This window comes from Zonotrichia albicollis, chromosome 8 (assembly GCF_047830755.1).
Source record: "Zonotrichia albicollis isolate bZonAlb1 chromosome 8, bZonAlb1.hap1, whole genome shotgun sequence".
Lineage (NCBI taxonomy): Eukaryota > Metazoa > Chordata > Aves > Passeriformes > Passerellidae > Zonotrichia > Zonotrichia albicollis.
The window spans coordinates 7,042,630-7,061,106 of NC_133826.1; the positions used below are offsets into that span (position 1 = coordinate 7,042,630).

The 18,477-nt window shown below is 41.3% G+C and overlaps 1 protein-coding gene across 10 annotated transcripts in view; it reads right to left on the reverse strand.

Moving 5' to 3' along the window:
* ELAVL4 (ELAV like RNA binding protein 4) overlaps window positions 1-18,477 on the reverse strand; it is a 61,912-nt gene that overhangs the window by 24,127 nt on the left and 19,308 nt on the right. For all 10 annotated transcript variants that reach the window (XM_074545821.1, XM_074545819.1, XM_005482240.4 and 7 more), the window contains exon 2: window positions 15,193-15,433. In XM_074545821.1, coding sequence (XP_074401922.1) covers window positions 15,193-15,433 — 241 coding nt within the window. The remainder of the gene's footprint in view (window positions 1-15,192; window positions 15,434-18,477) is intronic.

An 18,477-nucleotide genomic window follows, 5' to 3' on the forward strand; every position in this document is an offset into this window, starting at 1 on the left:
ATGAACAGCAAGAAAACATTCTCCCCCTGATAACTCACTTTTTTAAGAATTTAGGAAAAAATGCACAATCTTTCTCAAAGCAAAAACCAGACAGGCAGTCATGAGTGATAAATCATTTGGTTTTTGCTTTTTGCAGGAAGGTGTCTGGGTACAAGCTTTGTTTTGGAACCTTCCATCAAATTACTATACTTGAATTATCCTTAGTTCTTTTGAGAAGATCGCACCCCTGTACATTAGGAAAGGTCAGCTGTATTTAAATGCAATCCAATCTAGAGCCCCAGATACGGTGAGATGCTACAGTGCACCTACAATTAAGAAGCATGATTTGTCCTTGGCTAAAAACAGCCACCAGCACTATCCAAGTTTTGCAGATCCTCAAAATACAACTGGAGAGCAAAGCCATGTTGCAGACAAACAGTGAAACGCACTTTTAACAGATCCCCTCCTAAGAAACATTACCTTATTTTTTTGTGAAGCTATGGGCAAGCTAACCCCAAACCTCTGTAAAAAATCCTCCATGTTCCACAGCTAGAGCACCTGCATAGCCTACACAACGACAAAGATCCTCAGATGGAACAGGATCCCTCAAGCAAACTCTCCTCCTAAGGCATCAGAGCCCTGATACCCAAACAGCAATAGCACTCCCCATCAGGTACCTGCACAGAGAAAATTCCTATCACTGCCTTCATGCCAGAGAGACTCAGCTGAAAGCTCATTCATGCAGGAGTGAAACCTTTTCTGGGGAGCTCGAGGGGAGACACAATGAGGTCCCACGGGAGCCCTGTGCACACAGGATTTAACAAACCCAAGCCCAAGTGAAAGGGGCTCCTTTGCACCAGGCCTTCCCCAACAGAGACGCTGCTACGTGATTAAAAAATCCCCCAAAGGAAGCCCTTGCAAACAGTGTGCTACATCCCACGTAAAACTCTCCCTCGGGGAGAGGATAAGAGAGGGAAAATGAACCAGACATACAGACACCACTCACTCAATTTTAATATCTGAATGGGAAGTGCCAGATACCATGACAACAAGCCTAGAAAAATAAAAGGGGAATAAAAAGAAGCGTTGCCGAAAAAATGTGAAACAAATCCTAAAAATGTAGCTAAAGCAAATTATTAGGGCTGGTGAGGTAACTGCAAGCCCTGGACCTTCACGTGTCACTGGATGGGAGCCACGAGGACCTGGACACAGCAACCTCAAAATCAAAGCAAGACTCCCCAAACCCATCTGCAAGCTGCCCACAACAGAAAGAAATATCATTCAGCCAGCACCTTGAGTCAGAAAGCTTGATTTTGCCGGGCAGTGCCAGAGGAGATAACATGAGTTTTGTCTTTTTCTGTAGGTCTGACAAATTTCTTAATGCAAGATGGTGTAATTTAATGTCTTGATTTTCAGAGAAGCTGAAGCAGTAGCACTTCTTGTCTAAATTAAATACCAATTGACAGTAACTGCCATTTTTCAAAAACAGACACAGTAATTATTTTCACTTTAGAATGGCCCCATATATCCAACTCGCAGCACAGAACAAGATGGAGCACCCTCTGACAGCCTGCTGCTGCCCAGCATGACCAGATCCTGCCAAAAATCATACCCCCACAGAAACTTCAAGAGGGCTTCCAAAACCATGCATCTACTCCATTTTACACTTGACCACATCAGCAAGGCAAGACACAGCTGCTCTTGAAAATTGTGCCTTTCAGACTCCTAAAGGCTTCTATCATTTCAGGTGTTCTGCATCTCACCTGAAACAAGGCTTTGCTCTCACCTGCAGACTAGAGAGTCCAACCAAGTCAGCTGTGCCACTGCTGTGCTTGAGGACATGGACTAATCTGCCTGCAAAGTTCAAGTGGCACTTTGAGACAGATGCTGCTGACCTGGCTGGAGTCCTCTGTGGTTCCCATCACCATAGCATGGAAGCATTTCACCTCTGAAACACGCCTTTCTCCACAAACACCACTGAGGAAAGGACTTTTATTCCTGTTTTGGAGAAGAAAAACTGAAAGGCATCACAATTTCCAGGGTGAACTTGGACAGAGTAACACAGCCACTAAAACTGCAGCTCCCCCCCACTAAGACTGGAACCTTATCATTGGTCCATTGAGAGTTGTGCTGGCTAGAGATATCTTGTAAACAACACACACAGTTCATGTTCTGTAGAATATATTATCCTCCTTTTTCTTTTTTGTTTGCTTGCCTTTATCAAGTTTCTTTAAATGCAAAACTGGATTTTCAACATGGGTGTGTTCGTACTACTGCAAGCAACTGATTAAATAGGTTTTGAAAAGCTACTGCTCCTGACATACACAAGACAAGTGAGCTTCATTTCTGAACAAATATTTGGATTTTGCTCCCCTCAGTTGACATCTCTTGCTTCCCCTTCTTTTCATCTTCTCCTCCCCCTTCCTTCAAGGAGCACACAGCCTCTGAATTAGCAGCTGTTCCAAGAAGAGCAGGGCTGCACTCCTCCCTGCTTTGTCCCAGAACAGAACAGGGACTGTACTATAAAAATCCAGTGTTCTGGGGACAGGCATGAATGGACAAGAAACAGCCATGACTTGTCTATCCTAAACAGTAAATTCAATGCTGAAGAGACGACTTAAACACAAGAATGCAGACATTAGAAACAAACAGGCTAAGTGAAAACAAGATTCAGTGAGTGAAAACAAATAGAACCAGGAAAAAAAGCCCTGAAAGATGTAGCAGCACATAAAAATGGTTATCAGCAGTGTGGAAAAAAAAATCTGCAAAAGGAATTAAAGAAGTCACTGCATTATATTAAGCATGCACGATGCTGTGGGAAGCAGTCCTCATCCCAAAGAGGGGATGTCACGCTGGGGAGAAAGGACACAGCATCACTGGACAAGCAGTACAGAAAGAATGGGAAAGACCCCACAACTCCAACAAGGAATGGATGTACCAGAGAAAAGGAAGGCAACGAACTGAAGGCAAATTTCTGCAGTCACGACATTTTAAAAATAAGACCTTATGCTCAAGAGTGACTTAAGATACAACCTTAGTGTTCAGTGGTAAAACACTAAAATATGGTATCCTTTGATGAAATCTGACTAAAGTGAGATACAAAAGCCTACAGATATTTCAAATGTGTAAAGACTATGACTGAAGATGAAATATTAGAAGTGCTGCTTTTAATATTGTTACTCAAAAAAAGATGAAATTACAGAACGGTAGAAAGAATCATTGTCTGGAACCAAAGAGAAAAGGCACTCCAAGAGCACGAGCCAGCAGGTCACAAAGGAGGCACACGCTTCATTACAGCACATGTATCTTCCCTCCTGCATATCATCCCCAATACTGGCACTTCTGAGATTTAGATGAAAGTAGAATGCAACTAAAAATTTAATACTGAACAATGGAGCAGAAGCTGAAGGCAAACCAAAAGAAAGAGGGATTATTATTCACTGCTCAATAATTAGGCTTCAACCAAAGGCACAGTAAGTTCAGAGTACAGTGAACCCATACCATACCACGTACAGAGTTTTGGTGCAAATGTACCAAACTTTTACATTTTAGTGCCAAAAATATCAGACTTGTATGAAAAAGGGCAATGCCAGACAGCCAAAGTTTATGAGAAGTTCCACTAGAAAGCGATGGCAGTGAGTGGTAGAGAAAAAGCAAAAGGACAGAACCAGGACAGAGCCTGCACACAGACCAAGGTTCCACTTTCATGAAGTGTCAGAGAACTGCAGAGAGGAAAGAGTCCTGCCTCAACAAAAATCTTGGTTCGTAGGCTAGAGATTTTAATAAAAAGGCCAAAAATATATTCTTATCAATAAGAAGGAAGCAAGCAGAGAACATGGGAAATACACAGCCAAGATCTGGAAAAGCCAATACATCAACAAACTTGGAATAATTTCATGTAGAAATGGTGGCAGTAATGCTTCCAGTCTAAAGGAAATGGCAGAGGAACACAGAACTGGAAAAAAACAAGAGCATGTTTTGCAAAACACGCATATTAACCAGGACATAATATTATACTGCAACATCAATATCTGAAACCTGTTTGACTGCAAACTCAAAAGGCCCTGGTAATTTTATCATTAAATGATTTAATTCAGCGACATTTAAGGTTTTGTACCTCAGCCTCTGTCAAACAGCAAAAAACAAAAGCCATAACAATACTAACAAATTTCACAGTAATTCAGAACGACTCTCAATACCTGTTCTGTCTCATCAACAGCCTACTAATTAAACTCTGAGCTCTACTAACCACTTTTTCAAATGCACAGAGGAAAGTAATTTATTACAGACTGAAATACAAAATTTAATATTAACAACACAACTCGTGACTGCAGCATTTTTAATCTGATCAGCAGAAACATAAAAAAAAGCTGCAACCTGACAGCTAAGAAGGTTAATCTGTAATAGTTAGATTTACGTAGATGACTTTACACAGCATCTGGGAAGATGCTGAGAAAGGTAAAGCTACTTCATCATATTCCAAAACATGCTACCTGTAAAAATTTCGCTATGCATTGATATATAGACTGCAGGGAGCCTCACCATAAATTTGTTTCAGCTTTAAGGCAGAACCTCCCAGAATTTTAAAGCAAGAGCAGGAATTTAAGTTGGGTTTCAAATGTTTAAAACATTCATTTTAGGTACCTGCAGGTAACAAAAGTAATGAACACCATTTCAAGGAGAAAATATTATGACTTTGTGTGCACATACTACTTAGTTCTATCACTTAATCTCGGTAATTTTTTTGAGAAGAATATTAGCATGAATATGCTCCTCAGTAAATTTTCTCCAGCATAAAAATTCTGCTCTTTTCAAGATGGCAGATTTCTGCCATTGTTGGCTAACCACCACTAAAAACCGTACAATTTCTGTGATATACTACTATTATAAAAGGTTTTTCACAGTATTAAGCAGGTAGGTGGTCAATGAACTTGTTCCTTTTGTTTCCACTTTGGCAAAATACCTAACCTGGAGCAAAGGAGTGCCTCAATACTAGCAACAACCAAAATGAAGGCACCAGAGCAGCTACTCCAATGCAGCAGAAAGCACAAGGGAAAAATATGTTACCAGTCAAGCTCCCAAGCTGTTCATGTTTGGGGCTGGGTTTTGGATTTTTTTTTTTTTTTTTTTTGGTTAACACAGTGGCTTCTAGAACAGGAAAATGTTTAAAGAAACAGAACTGGGCAAAGATATGCACTGGTAAATAGAAATGACACAGATACAGCAAGTAGGAGAACAGAGGAGTCTAAAAAAGGAACTGCTGGAGAATACTTCTTGTTACATGTCCTATCTTCTCATGCCCTACCTACCATCCTCACAGCCAGCAAAGTCAATACACCCCCTCCACCAGCCAACAGCTTCCCAGGGAAGGAGGAGGCAGCCTCGTTTTTTGGGTCCTAGAATTCTGCAGCAAGAGGAAGGGAGCCTGTTGATACCTAACTTAAGGTGCTTCCAAATGTGTGTGAGCACAATTATCTGAATAGGGCAGCAGGGAGATTAGAGCTTGCACTGCAGGAACAGCAGTCCCTCTAGTACAGCAACAATTAATCACACTGGCAATGCTGCCATTTGTTTGCTTGCAGGTGAGTATGACGCAGCTTTTTGTCCATCTGCTTTTGCAACACCCCTTGAAAATCATCTAACTGGAAAAAAAAAGGCAGTTTAGGCTCTTGTGAATAAAAGTAATAAGTGTTCAGTTTTTTTGCCCCTCAAGCTGATATATTCCACTGATGAAACAGATGCTGAGAGTCATAAGAACAGCAGAACTGTCAGAGCAGAGGTCTGCCTGGTCCAATATCCTGCCTCCAGCAGCACCTGCAAGTCAGTAACTTGCACTGAAATTCCTAGCAGGGACGAGCAGCAACATCTGCAAAGTCAGTGATGGATCCTGCTCAGGAATCCAACAACATGCAGCAGTGAGTCAGCCAAAGCAATGCCAGTGAGCAAAGCCAGAAAAATGAACTGGCCATGATGCTTGCTTTCTCTCTTGTCTTTCCATAGAACAAGAATTTTGCAGGAATGAGTGTAGAGTGACCACGAGATAGTGGCATCACAGTAGTGGGAAACATGGTACCTGAGCAAAACATTTCTTAATCGATGTGGAGAGATCCAGAAGAGCCCAAACAAAATTCAGGCTGTATCACAAACAGTTTGAAAAGTCAGAGGCTGCAGTACCCTATCAGTGACTATTCCAGGAATGAAGCACAGGACATGAAGAGAATGCTGATGCAATCCAGAGATTTGTTGGCAAAGACTGTGCATCAGAGCAACTTCCAATAGCCCAGATTCCTGAGATGGTTATCTGTGCTGACTCTAAGCACAGGACTGCCAGTGAGCTGCACACAAAGGCTGCTGGGCTCCCAGCTCAGGCAGCAAGAGAAACCATGTTTTATGCAGGAGAAAAGAAATGGTGAGCAGTGTTAAGGGTGTAGAAAACACCCTCTCCATATATCCTTGTGTTTAACAGCAAAATTAGAAGGTAAGAAGTTTTAACTGTAAAGGTGACTCAGTTTAAAATGGTGGCCTAAGTTTCCAAGAAGTGAGATTGAATTTCTGAAGCCTTCTGGAAGCAAAGGAGATAAAAAGGATTTACGCCCAGGCAAGACCTCCATGGAGTAAATATCCCAAAAGGAACTCGGCCCTTGACAAACTGCATCTCATTTGAAAAACAGATAGGAAAGAGGTTGGCTTGATCATGCAAATGGGTCTTCCCTCAAGTCACAGAATAACCCCAAAAGCAAAAATCTGAAGGATGTATTCTGAGGGGATGGAAACTGAAAGATGACTTTGATCAGTTTAGGGACTGCACACGAACTGAGGTAGCAGAAAACAGAGGAGAGGCAGGAATGCTGAGGACATTCACACTCCTAGGAGCAGCGGATCCCAATCCCGGTCTGAAGGTCTCAGGTTGACCATTCCCAGAAGCCAAGGTGAAGATCACCTTGGCAAAACTCTTTTGACTGAAGAGAAAACAAACAGCTTGCTAGGGGGAACTCAGCTGATGATGGATCAGCTCTGCAAGACAGAAGGGACAAGGACTCCCTGGCTCACTGATTCAGAGAATGAGCTACTGCAGGCAGGTCAAGCAACCCCGGTCACGAGTTTACTGAACACCCTCAAAGTCAAGAAGAAACTCCTCATGCAGTGGTGGTGAAAATAAGCCTTGTGAAGATGGAAAGCAGCAGGCAGATCACTTTCCAAAGCATTTGGACTAATTTTACACAGGTCACTTCTGTTCCTGGACAAGCTGTGTAGCAAAAGCACAGGGGAAGCAGGCAGAGGTGACAGCCACAGTACAGCTCACCGGTATGGCTGGAGGGCAGAACTCCTTGAGCAGCCAGGAATGGAGAAACACTGGGAAAACCAGCCTTGGAGCCCTGACAGGGTGTACTGTCTGCTGCTGCCCCACAGGACCCTGCCTCAGCTGGAAGTGCCTTGCTAGAGGCTGACAGGCTCCCAAGAGCATTCCTGGCACTCACACTCCTTTCTTCCCCTCTCTCCTTCAGCTAAAAGGAAAGAAAAAGTTAGAGAGAAGCAGCTGTGCAAAGTGCTGAAGGACAGGGTCTGGGCTTCTGGAGGAGAGGGCAGAATGATCCAAAAAGGAGAGAGAACACAAAGTGAAGGGTGGAGTGCCACCAAGAGAGGGCTGCACCTGAGCCATGCCACTGGCTGTCCCCTGGCAGATGGCTTCTCCTCAACGCAGGCGATAGAGGGATGGAAAAAAGGCTCAGAGCAGGAGGTCAGCAGACACACTGGAAAGCCTCACAAGTAACCTTGTATCAGGAGGTCGTGAGCTCAGAGATGCAGGCATGCTTGTGCTGTTGAGGAAAATCGCCCTGGTAATCCTTCCACACTGGGCTTGATAGGATGGTGATGGTATTTACTCAAACCAAGCAGCAAAAACTGTAGAACACTCTAAATATGCATTAGAGGCATTTAATACACTGCAGAAGCAGCTCAGGATTGAAACCAGTGAAGTTAATTAGAAAGCTCTTTTGCAGCACAAGGGCCATGTGCCTGCTTGCTCTCTGCCTATTTGCCCCAACACTCATTTCAATTGCTTTTTTCCAATAATCAAAAAATCAAAATTCTTTTGTTCGCCGGCACAGAGTCTGCACCAGGCGACTGCAGAGAAGTGATAAAGAAAACGATGGATGCTAATTTGACCATTCTCCTCAGTGTTCAGCACAGACATCAAACCACACAAAAAAAAACATTTCAGAGACCCAGCACTGAGACATTCGCTACCATTTCTGTATCTCCTCCCCCACAGTGCTGAGTTCAGATACTTAATGCAAATGTTCATTAAAATAATCAATATTTGGGGATTGTCTTGAATCTGCAGCCCTTAAAATAGGATATGCAACATGGAAATTACGTTTATCTCTGCTCCAGAACAGAATATACTTCAGGAAATAAGCTGTAAAAATAACTAGGCTATGAAATTAAGATCAATTTATCAAAGGTCTTTAATAACATTCAGAGCCATATATTTAGTCCTTTAAAAATAATTCTAGATTTCAAATTTAAAAGACTCTGAAACATGTCTGGTTTTCCACATATCTTTTAATATTTCATTCTCTGCATAAAACGAAAAACTAAAGCATAGTCTGTACTCCATCTGATGAGCAGAAAATTTTTTCTTTTCAGTTCCAAACTACATTATCTTAGACTTGTGCTTCTCTGGGCACTTGACTTTGAGCTTCACTAACACTGCTCTGACCACTCTTTCCTCATTGCATTTGTCTATGCATTCAACATAAAGAAGTAACTTCCATACACATCTCCTTTACCTAATAAGTACAGTGGGGCCAATGTACAGTCATTTCTAAAAAACCTAAGGCAATTCACCTAATTTGGTATTATTTTTTCAGACAAAAGAACCCTAGCTGAGTACTCTGCTGTATAAATATTTTTCTTATTTCAGCAAATACCAAGTCTTTTGCTTTCAAGGAAGTCAAATGCAAGAACTCCACAGCTTCTTACAGAGATTCCCTATACAATCAATTTGAGGGGCACTACTAAATATGACCTTTAAATGCAATCAAGCCAAATGCCAGAAATATATATTCAATTTATGGTGAACACCACTGCATGAAATCATTTTCCCTCCTGTTCTGAAGGACTGTATTAATTCTCTTCTACCAGAGCAATGAAATTGCTGCTAACACTCAGTCCAACAAGATCTGAGCCAAATAAATGATCAGATCAGTGACTAGTTACCACTGCTTTACAGAGAATTACCAAAAACCCCTTCCAAGTCAACAACGGAATAAACTACCTCTACAAGGTATTTTTCTCCTAAACCCTGTTATTAGGTGGGCTTATGCTAGGAGGCATGAGTGTTTACATACTTTCTAAAGAGTTTATAAGTCTTATCTAACATAATCCTTGCATTCTATAATCCTATCTGTTTAATGTATTTTACGTGGGGAAAACCGCTGGAACCAGGAATATCTCAAAATGGAAGGCACTTCCAAAGCACAACCAGTGAACTGGACATCAAATGCAGAAGTAGTTTATGCTCAGGTTAGATTTCCAGTTATCTCAGATCAGGCACTTTAATGCTGGCTTTCACTGTAAATGATATTAATCTGTATATGGAGCTTTTTTTTCTCTTTCCACAGGCCACTTTTGGTGCACCATTTTACAAAATTATTAAAGAAAAGATAGATGAAACATCACCAGCCTTTGTATGTGAATTTTTCAGTGAATACATGTTCTACCTGCAGCTTCTAAGCATAAATAGCTGTGAACTATTTCCCTTAAATAAAAATAAATCTTTTCTCCCCTTGACAAAGCAGCACAATTTCACTAATATCTCTGCAATTTCCAGCTTAAGTGTTTCACCTGCAGACTTTACCATGCAGCAGTTAGGTATTGTCACAAACTGCCTTACCAAAGGCCGTTCCCTAGAACTAAATTTAGCTATTTTTCCCATTTTTGCTTTGTCTCTTTATATTATGATGAGATTGCAGTCCTCCTTTGACTCCAAACCAGATGGACCCATTGGGACCTCCTGGTTATCTACTCTACCATGCCTCAAAAACTCCAATTAAATACATAAAACTTGGCTGCTGCCAACACTGGGCCAATACTAGGTGATGTCTGCTTAGCAGGGAAAGCTTCAGTGTTCTCCTCCTACTGCATTAGACCCCAGAAATTCCCTCCTGGAGAACATGACCATTCCTGCCTCCCTGGGCATCACCAGTGTGCAATTAATGGCTTCTGCTCCTGAGGATACAGAACTTCTCCATCCCTTGCTTTCCAAATGCAGATGCTGAAATTAAGGCTGCTTAATTAAGCTCCAAATTTCAGCAAACTGCAAACTTGCAGCTCTGAACAGCATGTTCTAGATAGAAACACACTAGTTCCCCATCATTTGGTTAAATAAAATCTGGGTCTTTGCTTTTTACAGCAGCAGCATTTCAATATGGGATTCTTATTTTACAGGAAAGTTGGAAATATTTTTTTCTAGATGGCACATAATACCAACTCAGTGTGGACAAACTTCTGGATTGAAGGAGCAGAACAGCCTTCCCAGGTCAACAATTTATTGGTTTCCACAGAGGAATGAGCACTGCACACTTCTCATGTGAAAAATACCTTCCAGTACTCTCATAACACCGCATGATTTCTGATTCTGCCATTTTAGTAGGTTTTGGTTCTTGGATTCTACATTTGAACATCCCAAGGAGTAAGGGGTGGACAATCCACAACTTCTAGCAAAGGCTACAGGTAAAGCAGTCAGTATTTCCTTCTGTCCTTGTCAGTCATTGATATTTAAATTATACTTACAATGTCATGATTATTTCTGAACTGCAGTTTTCATCTAAACCCGCATCAGTAATATTACAAATATCTGAAACTAAATTGAAAGGCTTCGGTCTTTGTACATAATCTTAAAGGAATTGAAAATTCAAAAAAAGAACAATTAAAAAAACCTAAATCCAACAGAGTTACATTCTGGGCAGAGGAACAACCAAGTTCCTGATTATACATGCAAAGAACATCAAATTGTACCACACAGTAGAATTATGCAAACCCTGCCATAACTTAAGGGATGCACAGAAATCTTGTATCAATAAGTATTCTGCTTTACAGCGTTCCTGGATCATTTGAAGATGCGAAAGATTTGCAAGCCAAAGATTTTTGGATACCAATCATCTGAAGATTCAAAGAGGTAAGTTCCTGGGTAAATTACAAAAAAAACAAAAAAGGAAAAAAAAAGGAAAGAAAAAGCTACCAAATGAATTAAAAAAATTAGTAACAAACATCCCCTTCTCCCACACACCATCTATGTCAACAAGGACAACTCAGAGGGCCAGCAGCTCTTACAGTATCTGACGGACACTATACTGACTGGATCTTTTGTTTGCAAACACAGGACAAAACAAGTTCAGCATTTCTTCTCTGAAAATTCCCATGAATTCAAGCCCTCTCCCTCAAGCGATGAAGATATTTGTCACTGGTTTTCTTCAGACAAAATAAGAAATAAAGAGCATCTGCAACACTCTCTAGCTTAGCATTTCTGGTTAGTGCTGAGCCTCTCTCACATCCATCTGAAGCCATAGGTTTCCTCCCTGAAGTCACCTCCTCTCATCTAATGCTGTTCTAAAATGTTTATGCCACTTAGCTGGGTTTTTTTAACCCAAGTTCCTTCTCATTTTTTGAGCGCAGCTGATTAAACCTGAACAACTGGGTTGTTGGACGAAATATGCTGTAGCTATGAAATGGTACAGCAGGGACCAGTTTCACTGTTAATTTAAAATGCTAGAATTAATTAGGTAGTGTAAATGAAGAATTTAATAAGCACACTTTACAACCACAAGTTCTGCTTTTATTAAACACCCCTGCCAAATGAAGGCAACTATCTTCAGTCTTGTTTTTCCTTGTCTCATTCCCTTAAAATCTCTGCAGTGGAAAAAAAAAAACCCCAACCATTTTTGCTATTGCAACCCCTCCCCCATAATTAAAATGTATGCCTGACTTCCATCTCCTCTCTCAAGTGATTAGCATCTTTAAAAAATGCTACTGTATATCCTGCCTGTTCTGAGAAGCTACCAAACAAAACCCAAGTTTACGATTTTGGTTTTGAATACCAAATTAAAGGCTGTCTTAGAAGCTGTCATTCCTATTCAACTCAGAGCGGTGTACTACCAAATTAGCATAGTTTTTTAGTAAAGGAATATGCTTGTTTTAACATGTGCCTTCCCAAAGCGAGGGGGCAACTTCATAAACCAATTTTATTAAAAACTCCTACTACTGTTCTAAGGCTGCAAAAAGACTTGGAGCAGATGTCTACTCCTGTCATTGTTTAACCAAATTTAAAATGAATAAGAGTTCAGGTTATGAATTTTATTGGAGAGATCCAGTATGTTTAAAAAGACTTTCTATACCTTTTAACTCCTTGAAAAAAACACTTCAGAAGACTCAACATTATCCTAAAAAAAACCCCAACTTTGCAGCTCCTTGACAAGGGAAATAGAATCTTTTACATGAGCCAATTCAATGCTACCTAGCTTCAGAAATACATTTGAGATTTTCTACTACGGTTTTGCCAGGAGAACTATTTAATCATGATTTGGTTTATGACCTTTTGTATTTTTCTTGAAGCAAGCTCTCCCTACAGCTTTTTATTCTGACTTTTTTTTGATTTGCCTGATAATTCAGCCCAGCAAGAAGGAAGCAAACTTACAATATATGAAGACAAACCAGACTTTTAACAGAAAGAACAGCACATTTTTTAAAGGCATAACAAAATAGAGCATGCTTAGCTTAGATTTATTAAAGCCACAAAATTTTCAACAGAAACAATGACAAGTCTAAAAAGCAGGCAAAATCTAAACTGTTTCACATCTTCACTGCTAAAGCAATAGCCTAAGAGTTCACTGGGGTTTTTTTGCAATATATCTTTCACTGCCCGAAAAAATACCTCTATTGATTGTTAATAAGGAAAAAGCAAAGAACCCCTGAAAAGCCAGTCATTCCTCCTGCAGCCTACTGGCATACCTCCATCCCTCCCCTCCCAAAAAACCAGTCCAGGGGCCTAATGAAGAGCATGCTTACATGATGATCCAGAAAGATGAGCTGGCTATGACCTCAGTGCATTTCCATTTTGTTACTCTCCATGTTCTAAGAACCTTAAAAACATGAACTGCTTCTGGCAGAGGACTGAATTTGATTTACTAACTCTGAATTCCATGTGAGGAATGAATATGCATCCTGAAATTCACTAATGTTGCACAATGCCTTGATAACAGGCCTGAAAACCTTGGCAGATGAAATTCTGTTTTCAAAAACAGCACAGATAATTTGGAACACAATTTTTTTTTTTGCAAATATGGCTCTTTTGTACTTGTATCACCTCTTAAAACAACACGTAGGGGTGATGTCCTCAAGGCATCTACACAAGTTTTTTTTAAAGAATGGTTCCTTTAAAGTATTTTAGTGATCAAAGATTTATGCACCTTGTACAGAAAGAAAAAGCATAGGCAAAAAAAACTACCCAAGAATGTGTCAGAAGATCATATAGCAAATTTCTCATATCTTCAAACAGAAAGACAAAAGCCTGGAGATGGAATGAAACAAAAAGAATACTGTTCCTTGCTGATGAAGTAATGGTTCTCTGTCCAAAGACATTCCCTATCCTATGAAAACAACACTGAATATCCTAAGTCTTGAAAATATATTGTAAGAACGTCATCATGAATTTGAGGGATAGAGTAAGTAGTAAAAGCTTGTGAAACACAAGATCAAAATTCAAGCTAGGCACCCTAGACTCCTGTAGATGAAGGTTTCACTTCTGCCTGAAATAACTGAACTAACCTGCAGTTAAATTCTTCAGATTATTTTCAGCCTAGAAGAAAAACAAAGGCCTGTAGAAAAAACCCCCAAAGAAAATAAAAGTCAATTCCATTTTTCAATCTTCTTGTCAGAACACCCAGAGCTGTGGCCAAATCAGAAGATTTACTGCAATAGATACATCATGGTCAACGTGCTAAAGAAAGCTCTGCTGGACTACACTTGTGAGGACTCAAGCTGCCCTGCAGCTACTGCCATTTGTTATGTGCCTTGTGTTCAACCAGAGCAGTGCTGTGTGTCGGGAAGTAAACAAAAAAGGAACATTGCATGTTGAAAAGCACTAAGCAGATCATGCTAATGCTGCCAGTGCAATGGCTGCCAGGATGTTATAGAAGCAGGTATGAAGATTTGCATTTTAATTCCTCATCTTCCCATGGTGCCTCTTCCCACAGAGCACACCCCCAAGTTGCCAGAAGAGCCTCTGAGGGGAGCTGACTCCTTTTTTGGAACCCTTTCCCTCCCAAGGCTGCTGCTCTCTGTGCTAAACATAACAGCACTGGTGATGCACTGAACAGCAGTGAAATTTCAGCTGCTCCCACCTACGGTGTGAGTAGACACACAACCTAGAAAACTAACCTATAAAAGCTGATTGTTCATCCCATCTTGTGCACCAGTGGATTCCTGGCTGCAGCAGCAAGGATGTGGATCAGGGCAGGTGCATCTGCACCCATCCACACCTCCTCTGGTGACAGTGCAGACCTCTCCTTGTTGAGGCAGCATCTGCCATGGGAGGCTGCTGTTCTGAAGGCACCTACCAACGGGTGCTACTTCATATTTAAAAGGATCCCTGCAAACTAAAATGTTTTTGGGGACCAGAGTTAATTAACTATTATCTAGAGCTGTCTGAATGAAATCCAGAGCAGTGTGTCTTAAGTATAGCCCAGTGCTGCTCCAGAACACCATGGTCAATAAGCTGTGATGGACATGCTGAACCACCTCACTTTAGAGTGGTCTTAAACAGGCTGAAATTAATGAGAGGAAGCTCATATGGCAGAGTCAGAATTAGGAACCATCATTTGGCACAAGCCATTCAGACCAGTCCATGTTAAATAAAAATGAGAATGAAGAGGAAAGCAAGGCCACTGTCTAAGCTCTCCTGCAGGAAGCTGCACAGTGTGTTACACACATGCAGCATGGCAATGTTCAGACTTCTCCCCCAGACCTGTAGAGGCTGAGAGACAAGGGGCTTCTCAGCTGCTCTAGATCCAGTGTGCAGCCCTGAAAACAAAAGGCTTGCCCCTGAAGTTAAGCACTGCATCTGCTGCATTGCCTGTGTTAGCACTTGCAATACAGCAGCACCAAGGTTCTGCTGACCCTTACCAGGCAAACCCCACAACACCAAGCGCTTACCTGTGATTTTGTCTCTCACGAGCTTGCAGGATTCGATTTCACCGATGCTCCCGAAGAGACTCCTGAACTCCTCCTGGGTCATGTTCTGGGGTAAATAGTTGACTATGAGGTTGGTTTTGCTGTCATCTGTAGCAGCCCCTGTCTGCATGGGGGAAGGGCAGTTTCTACTGTTGCTGGAGGGTCCATTGGTTGTATTGGAAGTAGGGCCATTCGACACCTGAGGCTCCATGGTGCTAATTATCTACAGCAAAATAAGAGAAAGGGGGAAAAAAACCACCCTTAAGTTTCATAGATACAATAGCTATTTTTAAAGATACTCACAAACGAATGAGTAGGTAGCATTCATGGCCAATTTAGATACTTCAACAAAAAAACCCGGCTTGATTCCTCTGTTATTGTTGCAAAGTAGGTCATGCTAGTCTTTGGCTGTGAGCATATACTAAGATGCAGTTAAAAAAAACCTTTTTTTGTTAATGCGAAGCTGATTTCTGCTTTCATCACGCAGCCATTTTCACAAATGTAAATTTAAACCACATAAATTTAATTATAATTTAAGGTAATAATCATAATTAAAATTATAGTTCCATTAAATCAGATGAAGTAAGTGTATGGCTCTATATGAAAAGGTAAAATATTTTACCTATTTAATAACTGTATCACAGAGTGCAATGACAACAACATTAACCAGGCACAGTCAATCTGCACCATGTCGTCACTCAGCTTGCCTTCAATTAATAAACTTGGTGTCCCAAGACATACCATTGACTGGTTCCAGTGATGACCTATATTCTGCACCTATATTTTCCACTAACGAACTGACATCTCTTTAAATAATAGAGCCCTGGATTTGCAATCTTCACAGATACAAAGGTCTTCAGATATTTACTATAATCAAAAAGGTTTAATCAAAGAAAGGCTTATCAGGCACAGGTGAAGGCTGCAATTATAACAAGCACATCTATCCTGAAACACAAATCTCCAATTTTCACCGAAGAGACTTAAACAGACCTTTCCAAAAAATGACAAATAAGAATCCAGCTTAACAAAGTGTGTTGCAGGACAGTAGCCCCATTGTCACCAGTGTCACCCATCACGTGAGCAAAGCTGCCTGCATGTTTATCTGCAGAACACAAGTTTTCATCCCAAAACTGCACAGGCAGACAAAGGAAGCAGAAAAACCTGGGTACTTTGAGCTTTTTCTATATAATTTGCCTCTACTGCGGGTTCTAGCCCATCTTCACTGTCGCCAGTGCTGCCAAAGGAAGGGACAGCTTAGCCTCAATTCTGCATAAATCAAAGCAATACAAATGGTGGCTCTTGCTGCCTGCTGCGAGGTTTGTGATGTGCAGCTTCACTGGAATCGAAGATCATCCCTCAGATGGGCTCAGCTTCTCTCCACCAGAGAGTCAGTGATGCAAACTGCTGCCCCAGGCAGGAGATTCCACTACCCAGGGACAGTGACAAGCACGGGAGAACGGAGGGCTAAGGCACCACACACTCTGAACCCGGTATTCTGCCGATCCTGTAATTATTATAATTACTCAAGACTTAATTTGCTTTCTTTTTAAATCCAGGGATGTGACAAATTAGGCCTGTAATTCAGGAGGATGGGGACACACACACCCCAAAAAAGGGGTGTTGATTCTAAAATTAACTGCATGAGGGTGGCTCAGAGTCTAAATAGGTTATATACTGGCCATGTCTTTTTTTTTTTTTAATTGAAATGCTTCAGTGTTAGTTTATTGCCTCATTTAAGAAATAACCCTCTTTTTTATCAATGGAAATAAGTTTTGAATTACCATTATTTTTATTATCAAGCCCAGGAATAGCTACTTGGTTTAACAGCTTTTAAATAAAAAAGAAGCCTTGCCACATTGTGCTTAACAGAGATGCCTTAAAACCACACAGCAGAATCATTTTGAAAATAAACTGCACAAAAATAGTCACTTCTTGAAAGACATGGGCACATCCAAACCAGAATCCCCCTGCCAATTTTACCAGCCACGTGGCACCAAGTACTGCCGGCATCCTTGGCCAAGCTGTGCCAGCCCCACACGCTCTTCCTTCAAGATTCCCCCTTCTACCCGGCATCGGCCATACTTCCTTCCCTTCTCCAAGCTAATTCCACCCATGTATTTACTCACACGTACTACTTAAACGCTTCAGATGCTGCTAAATCTGTTTAGCTCGGGATTCCAGCTGGAAGATCATCCTTTGATCTCCGCACCTCCGCGACCCCGCGCTCCGAGCTCCGCCAGCAGCCGCGGCGGGGCCGGGGCTCGCACCCCAAGGCGGCCGCGCTCCCGCTCAGCACAGCCCGCTCCTACGGGCTGCACCCGCAGCCACCCGGCTGAAATTTGGGGGAGAAAATCCCACTTCAGACGCCAAGGCACAGTGAGAGGGTGAGTGAAGCAGCTGACATGGTTAACAGCAGCTTCCCGCCCGCCTTTACATCACCAGACCATATTCTTCCCAATGCAAAACCCCACAAGATCAGCTGCGGTTTTAGGGACTGATCCTGCCCCCCTGGAGCCAGCAGGGACAGCACACCTCTGCTTTCAGTTTCAGCAGAAGCAGGACTTCAGTACCACTCACCGAGGAAGGTACATCATCTATTATTAGCAACAGACTCAAAAGCTATCTATAGTTCCCCGCGGTAGACAATAACCCTGGATCTTTTTAAAATCTGTGAAAGAAAACAAAATTCCTAACTGGTTGGTGTCCTACTTAGGCATTTTGCAAAAGGTTTTTAGTTAAATTTTCAGCATTCATACTTTCCCCACCAAGCAAAGGAACAGAATTCAACCCAAGACATTTAACACATTCAGAACATTAAGACTAAGCTGCTTGGTAAAAATCTGTTCCTGAACAAGTACATTTCCTCATATACTTCAAAGTGTCTTGGCATAAACCAATTTTGCACCAGGTGCCAGGTTTTCTTCCTAGTTATTCTCAACTCCAATTAGGTTTTTCTGATTTTTTAATAGTAGAACAGAAAACCAAGGCACTTATTTGCCCTTCAAATTATTGCCAAGTCACAGGTTACTGAAAATCCATTTGCTATATACATATTAAAAAAAAGATAATGGAGAGAGAGAAATGTTGAAGAATTATAAAAAGCATTTCTGATAAAGGACTTCAGATTTTTTTTTTTTTTTACCACATGATTTTAAGTCTCCATTTACAGAGTGATTTCTGTGCAAAGCAGTTCTGTAGCAGAGCTTGCATTCGAAGCTCTCACAGGCACAAAGGAATAACACTTTAGGTGTGCATACCGACTCCTGC